The 9,515-nt window shown below is 41.3% G+C and overlaps 1 protein-coding gene across 2 annotated transcripts; it reads left to right on the top strand.

The window, feature by feature from the left end:
* The first annotated feature begins 1,529 nt into the window (after positions 1 to 1,529).
* Positions 1,530 to 8,937, top strand: LOC308037944 (myosin regulatory light chain 2, smooth muscle minor isoform). 2 transcript variants are annotated; one of them, XM_080340076.1, is made up of 4 exons: positions 1,530 to 2,711; positions 3,741 to 3,939; positions 4,162 to 4,323; positions 8,030 to 8,936. In XM_080340076.1, the coding sequence occupies exons 2-4, from the start codon at positions 3,756 to 3,758 to the stop codon at positions 8,200 to 8,202; spliced, it is 519 nt and encodes a 172-aa protein (XP_080196202.1). In that variant the 5' UTR covers positions 1,530 to 2,711; positions 3,741 to 3,755; the 3' UTR covers positions 8,203 to 8,936. The 2 variants fall into 2 exon arrangements, with proteins under 2 accessions (XP_080196202.1, XP_080196203.1); XM_080340077.1 differs by lacking the exon at positions 1,530 to 2,711 and adding an exon at positions 3,301 to 3,461 and having other exon boundaries at positions 8,030 to 8,937.
* The last annotated feature ends 578 nt before the right edge of the window (positions 8,938 to 9,515 follow it).

Here is a 9,515-nt window from a genome sequence, read left to right on the forward strand (position 1 = left end):
ACCCCAAACCTTTACTTTTTTTGTTTGCTTTAAGCTATATGCCAATACATAAAAAAAATATTCTGCAAATATTAAGAGGCAAAACAAATCCCTTTCTTTTCCCCTTTAAATTTCTTTAGCGGTATCATGAATGCTGGAATCAAGTGAAATCGAACCATTTGTAAAAGCATGATATAGATCTCCACACAGAAAATGGTCTGCATTTAACAACTGCTGCCCATTCCACTACGATACAACAAATTGGAGACAAAAGCTTTAAGAGAGAAAGTGAGACACAGATAATTTGATCACTAAGAACCGATCTCATACCAGCCGAGTAACATTCCTGTACCTTTTCTCACATATTTGCAAGTTAAACACTGATAACAACATACACGGTGACAGGTTTCATATAACACTTTTTTAATAGAATGAAAAGCAATATAGAATAGCACATCTGCAGCAGTGGTTCAATTTAAAGTAACTGACAAAAGGATTTTCAATTAATATATCAAATAATAATGTTCATAATTACATTTCAAAACACAATTCTGTTGTTCAAGATCATTGTGGAGTATTTTAATAACTCCATTACTACCTTGGTGCTTCTACTGCTTTTCTGCCCAGTCACACTTTGCATATTATTATCCTGAAACTACATGCCATGTCTAGTAAGTACAGAGGATTTTTCCTCCAATACTTTTTCCATGAGTGCGCTCTCAATTCTGCAGAAATTAATATATTTTCCATTGCATTTTGAAGCAAATTTTACAAGAGCAACATTAAAAGTAATTGGGGAAGTATTCTTATAAGCTAATTAGGCCAAGTTCTCAGTCCTCATTGAAATAACTCTTCTGGTTTGAGATGAGGGCAGGGAAAGGAAGTTTGGGCCTTTTAGCAATTATAGTGTCTCACTTTAAACTTGGGACTGCAGCTTCCAGAGTATATATTAACTTCAGTATATACAGTGTCTAAATGAACTCCATTTACATTTGTAACTATAACTAGTAATTGCAGCAAAAGCCTGTTCATCTATTTTTCCCTTGTTTTTCTTAACAGTTACTATTTACAAAAGTACTGATTGTAAACTGACAAAATGGATAACCGGTAAGAAAGCAGTTAAAAGAATGATGAACTGACAGTGCAGCTTTCCCATCTGACAATATTTCAGAATGCTTCTGTGTAGTGAACAACAGCTTCTTGAAGCCCAAGTGATTTATATGGGACTTCAAAGTGCAAAATGTGAATAAACACTTAGGTTAGAAAAATTTCAAAAACACAGAAGCATCTGGTCACAGGCTAAAACCGAACTGCTTCTAAGGTCATTTCAGACCTCATCCTCAGAGGAGCACTAAAAAGAGATCATACCGCAACTTTTTTGAGGCCTTACATTAGTAAATGAAAAAAGAAAAAATAAAAATGGTGTTAACCTTTGCACTACTTTCATAAAGAAAATACAAGCATGAATAAATCCTCCAAGGGGTCTTAAAATATATGGCTGCAGGAAGCAGTAACTCTTGTTCATGCAGGAATATTCATTTAGCAAACTTAAGGATGCAAACTAGAATTTTTCTGATCCCTTAAGCGAAACATGAGAAAGACTGAATGCAAGGATAACACCTTACACTTGCTAATTCAGCCAGTATGTTACCAAACCATCAGGCTTCATTAACCTCACTGCTATGACACCATGAACCTGTCAACTCCGCGGTCACAGAATCACAGAATGTTAGAGATCATCTAGTCCAATCCCCCTGCCGGAGCAGGAACACCTGGATGAGGTTACACAGGAAGGCGTCCAGGTGGGTTTTGAATGTCTCCAGAGTAGGAGACTCCACAACCCCCCTGGGCAGCCTGTTCTAGTGTCTGTCACCCTCACTGAGAAGAAGTTTCTTCTCATATTTAAATGGAACCTCCTGTGTTCCGGTTTGTACCCATTGCCCCTTGTCCTATCACTGGTTGTCACCGAGAAGAGCCTGGCTCCATCCTCGTGACACTCACGCTTTACATATTTATAAACATCAATGTCACCCCTCAGTCTCCTCCAAGCTAAAGAGCCCCAGCTCCCTCAGCCTTTCCTCATAAGGGAGATGCTCCACTCCACTCGCCGGCAGAAGCTCCATGGGCAGGGACCGAAGCTCCATCTTCAACGTGAAACAAAAACAGGCACATGGGAAGAACTTGCCGACTCCAAACCCTCCAGAACTACTTTTCCACCTCTCAAAACCCGAGCGCTGAACGGGGCGTTCCGGGGGTGCAGGTGCCCGGCTGAACGCGGCGGCCCCCGGCATATCCCCGATCTCAGACACGCGTTTTTAAGGCGGTCCGGATTTACCCTTCCTCTGGCCTCTCCCAGCACCCCCTTCCTCAGGCAGTCATTACCTCCGGAGTGACAGCCGTCAGCGAGCCTCCCTCCTTCCCCCTCTACGCGGCGGCGACTTCCCCTGGGCTGCGCCAAAGCTGCCGGAGGGAGGGGGGGGACGCGGAGAAGTCGTTTGGGGAACATTCCGACCCAGCCGCCCCGAGTAGGGCTGCGATCGTTAGGGGAAAGCTCTCGCTGCCGTTCCGCTGCACTTGGCCGCTTCTCCCGCCGCCAACCCGCCGCTCGTCCTCCCCCGCCCGCCCCCCGCCGCTGAGGAAGGCGATGGTTTCTCCGGGAAGCACCGGAGCTGTTACTGCTTCCTCCCGCTTACCCGTTTGTTTCTCACCGGGTCCCCGCAGCGGCCGTTGGGGTGAGGCGGGGAGGGACCGGGTGCCGCCGGTGGGGAGGTGTTTGGGGGGCGGGAATGGGCTGTGGGGAGAGTGACCGTTGGGAGACGCGGTGCACCCAGCGACCGTTGGCCGCAGCCGTTGGGGCAGCTGCCGCTGAGGAGAAGCGATGGCGCCGGCTTCCCCCGCCTCCTCCGCCCTCGCCGCCGCTTGAGGCTGAGGCTCCGGCAGCCACGGACGGCAGCTGCCGGAGCCTCAGCCTCAAGCGGCGGCGAGGGCGGAGGAGCGAGGGGGGGGAGCCGGCGCCATTGCCTGTGGCGTCGTTTCTTCATGGGGAGGGCAGGAGCTCTTAGACTCTGTGCGCCCTTAAAAAAGCTATCAGCCCCTTTTTTTTAATAAAAATTCACCTCGAATGCTGTGCTCGCTGGAGCGTTGTCTCTGAGCTTCATTCTCCCTTCACGTCCAAGCTTGGGGCGGGGGGTGGCTGCATAGGTATTGGTATGAGCAGAAATATAGTTGGCACAGTTTTCTTAGTTTGGGAAGGCAAGGCGAGCACAGAGACCCATCGCTATGCAAAATAGCAACTATTTAACCGCTGTCAGGTGTATAGGCACTTCAGAGTTTGTTCAGGTGAACTGAGTTGTGTTTCCTTCCTCTACACAGTTCTCATATATCCATATCCGTACAGAGCTGTTTCACAGGATTAATGACAGCCCTCAAAACCTCACTTTACTGTTTTAGACTTGAGACCAGTCTTACTTGCCTTCTTGCAGGTATCAAGAAAGTGTCCCCTACAAAAGCTGTCCCTTTGAAATTAAAGTTTATCTTACATCTTCTTTTAGTGATTTTTTTTTATTTAGGAGTCTGTCTTTTATTTGTTTTTATTTTCTGCTTCTCTTTTTCCCATCTTGACTAGGGACGTGTTCCGATGAGAGGAAATAGAAGCCTCTTAGAGGAGTTTTCTATCTGTGAACATTAATATTAAACCTTAATACAGTTTTAAGTCCTAGCTCTGATCTTATTGTATTTACTATATTTACTTCTCTCTCTAGTGTCCAAAAATCAACATGTCGAGCAAAAAAGCAAAGACGAAGACCACCAAGAAGCGGCCTCAGCGCGCCACTTCCAATGTATTTGCCATGTTTGATCAGTCGCAGATTCAAGAATTCAAGGAGGCCTTCAACATGATCGACCAGAACAGGGATGGCTTCATTGACAAAGAGGACTTGCACGACATGCTCGCCTCCCTTGGTAATGTCTGGAGAGAGGGCAGGGGGTTCTGCTGCTTGTCTGTCTAGCTAATAATTTGCTCTTGTCAATAGAATAATATAACGTTTACTAACCTGTTGCTCAGGGATCTGTTACCATGACTTTCAGCTGTGAATAAAAGTGATGGCATTTTATGAAAAATAAAGGCTTTGCTTGTGTATCTGATCTTGAGGTTTTTTTAAACTACGTGTATGTTTTCTGCAGGGAAGAATCCAACAGATGAATACCTGGATGCCATGATGAATGAGGCTCCAGGCCCCATAAACTTCACTATGTTCCTTACAATGTTTGGTGAGAAGTTAAATGGCACAGACCCAGAAGATGTCATCAGGAATGCTTTTGCTTGCTTTGATGAAGAAGCAACAGGTACATGGGTGAAACCCAGTCACTTGGTGGGAACAGAGGAGCATATTTTCATGTTGTTTATTTGGGTTTCTTAATAGTAGGCTGATTTTTGCACCTTGATAAATGAAGTATGACACAGTAATTCTTCTAAATGGCATATTTTACCAAGTAATGAGAATCTGACTTATTACTGAGAGGAAAAACTGTCTGGCTGTTCTGTGTGAGTACTGAGGACTAGTAGTAATGTTCTTCTGTGAGGCTTTGAAGAAGGGTGTTTTAAGAAGGCAGTGTGTATGTTCCTCAAAATGCAAAATAAGATGGATTTGCTTTAAGAAGATGACATTGAAAATGTCACAGGTGTGAAATTTGTAAGACAACTGCTTTTGTTCTCCCCCTGCAGTAGATTTGAGATGCATCTGAATTCTTCGATGTATTTAGTGTTTCAAGACAGGCTGTTGAGACTACATAAACTCTTTTGAGCACTCATCTTGCCTCGTATATGTTATGGCTCTGATGACAAATGCCATGTGTCATGCTCTTACCTGCAGCTGAGTTTGCTTTCAGGTTGCAGGAAGGGCTGTAGCCCTAATGATCTAAAGATAAAACCAGGGTGGGGTCTATAAGTCAGAAATTACAGATTGGACTGACTTGCATAGCAAGGTGGGGGGAAAGAGGAGAATACAGAGCTCAGTTTTACTGTATCAGACTTTCAAGGTTGCACCTGTAATCTTGATGTTAGAGTTTATGCTTTTATTTCTTCATTCATGTAGGCTAAGATTCCCGAGAAGTGTGTAGGAACCAGGGCTGGATCCTTAGGACAATTCTAAGGAATTACAGAATATCAGTGCTTTGACATGTTGTGAACGTGTCTTAATAGTGCATGCTGAAATTGTGTAGCCTCTGTACTAGAGATGTCACCACACCTATAACTTTCCTCACAACTGTCCACTACAGTATTTCAATCTAACCTGGGGGTATATGCTCTGAAACTTTCAAAGGATATGATTCCATTTCAAACGGCTATTTTTGGTCTGTGTATTTTTAGCACCTTTTGCCTTTTCAAAGAGCATCCCCTTCCTGCTGAGGTGTAGGTAAACAGGCTTTCTGTTGGTAAGGACTTTTCAAATGTTAATTGACTTCCTCCCTCTCAAGGGAAATCTCTTTACCATCTCCTAGAGAAGGAAGTTTTGTTAGTAGGTTAATTATTTTCTCTCCACAGGTAGTCTGACTCACTGTGCTACAGGGTTTTTTTGTGTCCTCCCAAACAAGAGCTTGTGAATTAGGATATAAAGAAAATTATTGTGCTACCAGTTCTCTTGAACAGTAAGGTTCTACAGCTATGTAAACAATAAGTTACTAGTTCAGGCCCCCATGTACTGATAAGATTGATTTTTCAACTCTGCGTGGTAAATGTTTTTGTCTAGTCGTAGGATGATTTGAGGATAATGGTTCCACAGTCTCCCTTGTGTCTTATGCTATCCTCGAATTTTTAACCAGGAACCATGTTAGATAGCTATGATGTTTTATTGATTTTTAATTCATAATTGTCAAAACGCAGTCTTCAAAATAACGTGTAATGTATTTGTAGGACCCATGTTATCTTTGCCATTTATTAATTTTATTATCAGTTTTGGCTTCTGATCAGTTTGTTCCTTTTTAAAATGAACAAAAGCATATCCAGCTTTTTCTTCACTTAATAATCTCCATGTGTGTGTGTCTTTTGAGCCTGATTTTCTAACTCTACGTCAGTGTAATTCTTTTTAAAAAGAACAATACAAATCAGATCATTTTGATGAGGATAAGTTGCTTGTACTTGTTGGGTTTTGCTTCTGTTTCCTGTATTGCAAATCTATTTGGATATATTGCTTCAGCATTACTGTTGTATGTAGTACTATGACATTAGTATGAAAGTTAGATCTGTCTGCATTTGGTATATCTTTTGTCTGCTCTTGGATCCTGCATTGTCATCTGTTTTGTGCTGTCTCCTACAGGCTGAATGTTAAATTTTGCTTCATTAATTTGTTGCTCCTCATCTATGTTGAACCTGTGTGTGAGACAGAGTGGGAGTACTGTTTGCTTTACAATTCTGTGCTGCTAAAACTTTTAGTGTATTCCTAGTCTGGCAACCTAGTTCAATGTTTAAACACCTAGCTGTTCCTACAGAAGCAACTAAGTCCGCAGGGCTAAACTTGCAGAGGCCTTGCATTCTTTGAATACTAATCCTTGTATTATCTGTTGTGACTACTTGGTCTCTGTAGGATTGCAGAAATAGAGAGCCTCATCTGTTTAGCTGTTCTTCCCCCTCCTTTACGCACATCTGCAAAGAGACAACTCAAAAATTTGACCCAATTAAGATGGGCCTGGCTAACTGAACATTCTCCCCATTTTTAAATTGCTGTTAGCCTTCTTCATTTGGAGTCAGTAGTCAAGGGCTTCTCTACATTGGTATATGATGCTGTTTTAATTAGCATATGTTTTAATGTGTGGGTTTTTTCCCTTCCTCACAGCATACACCAATCCCATGATAATTTGTCATGCTTATTGACTGCCTTTTGGTCCTCTGATTACCTGTTTGGTTTTGTCTCTCTAATGAACTGTTTGCTTAAGTTATTCAACTCTTTCCAAAGCGGAACTTTTTTTTTTTTTTTTTTTAAATCACATTCTAATTGAATCTGCATTAGTTCATTTGGGTGTCTGCTTATGACTTCCAGCTGTTCTAGATAGTTTACTGATTTTTTTCGTGGTGGTGGTGGGTGTTTTTTTAACATACTTGTATCTCCTCTGTTCTGTTATTGATGCTTCTCCAATTGAAAGTCAATAAGCAATTTCCTTCTCAAATGAAGTGACTGTTGTGTATTTAAAGGCATGTTAAGTCTTACTTCAACATTAAGCAGTTTCTGCATTCTTATGCCTACCATTTGTTACGTGCATTCCTTTTTTAATCTCTAAACTTTCCTGGATTTATTTGGCAACTGGTGGTTCTCCCCATCTATTGAAATTGAATTAACGGAACATACTAAGCCAACTGCTCATTTTGGAGAAAGTTAACAAAGATATAAAAATCTTCTGCTAAAATTTTAGCGTAACTTAATACATCTTACCTTTGTTTTGGCTAGCTTCTTCGCCTCTGCCTCCCCACAGTAAATGTTATTCCTCCCTCCTGAGTTAACTTGCTCAGTCCTGCCTGACAGTCTTTTCTGTTATGAACTCTTTCCCTGGACGCTTGCCAGCAGTTTGCTGTATCCACATAAACCACCTCCAGCGATGGTATTGTGCAGCACTGAAGAGCCAACCAGTGGTTATTTAGTCCCCAGAGGAAACTAGTTTACAGAGGTCATGCAAGTATATCTAATCAAGTAAAGAGAAATGTAAATCAATTAAGAGAACAACTTGTGTAATAAAGACTAGCAGTGACAGGAACTTGGTTTTTGAGCTGTTGAAAATCAGCAGATGGAAATAGGTATTACTAGATCACAGCATATCAGGCCCTCCTTTCAAAAACCTGTATGAAATGCATCAAACTTCTGCCCCTTCCCCCACCCACTTCCCCTTTTCATTCGAGGAATTTCTTTAGAGTTCAATTAAGAAAGTATTTTGGGCTCTTGATGCAAATGCATGTATTACATGCTGTATTAGTTAATTGCATGACTCTCTTATGTTCATGCTACTGCTTTCGAAGACTCGGCTAAGAAATAGTTTCCCTTTTGTGTTTTACGTCATATTCTAGGGTTCATTCAGGAAGACTACCTGCGAGAGCTGCTGACCACGATGGGAGACAGGTTCACAGATGAAGAGGTAGATGAGCTGTACCGAGAGGCACCCATCGACAAAAAGGGCAATTTCAACTACATTGAATTCACACGCATCCTGAAACATGGAGCAAAAGACAAAGATGACTGAGGAAAGCTCCTGATACCTGCAGATAGCTTTTTTTTTTCCGCCCCTCCATTAATTTTACTTCTCAGGATCTGTTTTTTCTTTTTTTCTTGTTGGTACCTTTCACATACACTTTTAACATTCCAGCTTTTTCCTCTGTGGACTCTGGAGCTTCTCAGGCACAGTTGCACCTGTGTAATAAAGCTGGAAATGAGTCGGCAGAAAAGACAGCTTATAGTGATAGAGGTTTGGAGGCAAAGATCTGTGAGTGTGGAGGCCCAGGCAAAAACATCAGTGCTACTCATCCTATCTAGATTTTTACATTTTTAATGATAACTTTTCAAATAAAACTGCTATATTAAGTACATCATTAAATTTTTCATGCTAGAAGTAAACTGTTATCTAATCATATCTGTAAATATTTTTGCAACTGTATGCAGTTGTACTGTTGTCTATTTTTGCCTTAAAAATGAAGCATAAGTCATTTAAGCATACTGATTTTTGTACTTCACCAACTACTCCATTTACTACTGTGAGCATATACAATGACGAAACTCCTATCCTTCAAATTTTCATGCACTGTAAGTTAATGATTTCTGTCCTAGACTTGCACATTAAAATGTTTAAATCTTATGGATGTAATAAGGGGGTGTTTTACCACCTTAGCACTACCATTTCTTTACACTGAATACAATATTAATACTGCTTTCTAAAACCATATATGGTAATTCCTTTTTTTTTCTTAAAAAAACCCCATACCATCTGTGAGTAGAATGCTTGAGTGATCCCTCTTACCAGATCTGCATGACTGACAATATAGAATTCATTATGTTTCATTGCAACCATTTATTTTTTCCCTTTCTTTCCCCTTCCCATCTTTTTTCAAAGCACCATGAGAATGGGGCTAGGTGAAGAAGGAAGGTGTGCTGTCTCTGTCCTTTTGGGTTTCTATCTGAAAATGTTATTCTCACTTTCCAAATGAAATGGTATACAATAGATAGTTTTAAGAGCTTCTGCTGAGAGTGGTGCTTTGGGTGTGTGAGAAGGAGGCATTCCTTTTTGTTCCATTTCTCATAATTATATCCTCTGGCTCCTGCGGTATGGAATGCATAGCAGATTTGCTACAGCACTCTGAAGCAATTTTGCCATAATTGGAATAGTTGTGGTTCTGGTTTTTTGGTCTTGAGAGAAAGGGTGATTAGAGTTGCTTCTGTCACTTCTAGGAACTGCATTGTTATCCCATAAGAATTTAGGTTACAAAATCAAGAAAAGTCATTTGGCTGAGAGCGTTCTGCTGTTTCTTGGTAGGCTGCTATTATGAACTAAACTTTTAATAA

The sequence above is a fragment of the Nesoenas mayeri genome (assembly GCF_963082525.1).
Source record: "Nesoenas mayeri genome assembly, chromosome: 2".
Taxonomy (NCBI): domain Eukaryota; kingdom Metazoa; phylum Chordata; class Aves; order Columbiformes; family Columbidae; genus Nesoenas; species Nesoenas mayeri.

Bases quoted from the DNA above. Each gene is read 5' to 3' on its own strand.
- LOC308037944 (XM_080340076.1), top strand. From the start codon at position 3,756: ATGTCGAGCAAAAAAGCAAAGACGAAGACCACCAAGAAGCGGCCTCAG. The intron at 3,940-4,161 runs GTAATGTCTGGA...TGTTTTCTGCAG, and splicing joins CGACATGCTCGCCTCCCTTG to GGAAGAATCCAACAGATGAA. The intron at 4,324-8,029 runs GTACATGGGTGA...GTCATATTCTAG, and splicing joins CTTTGATGAAGAAGCAACAG to GGTTCATTCAGGAAGACTAC.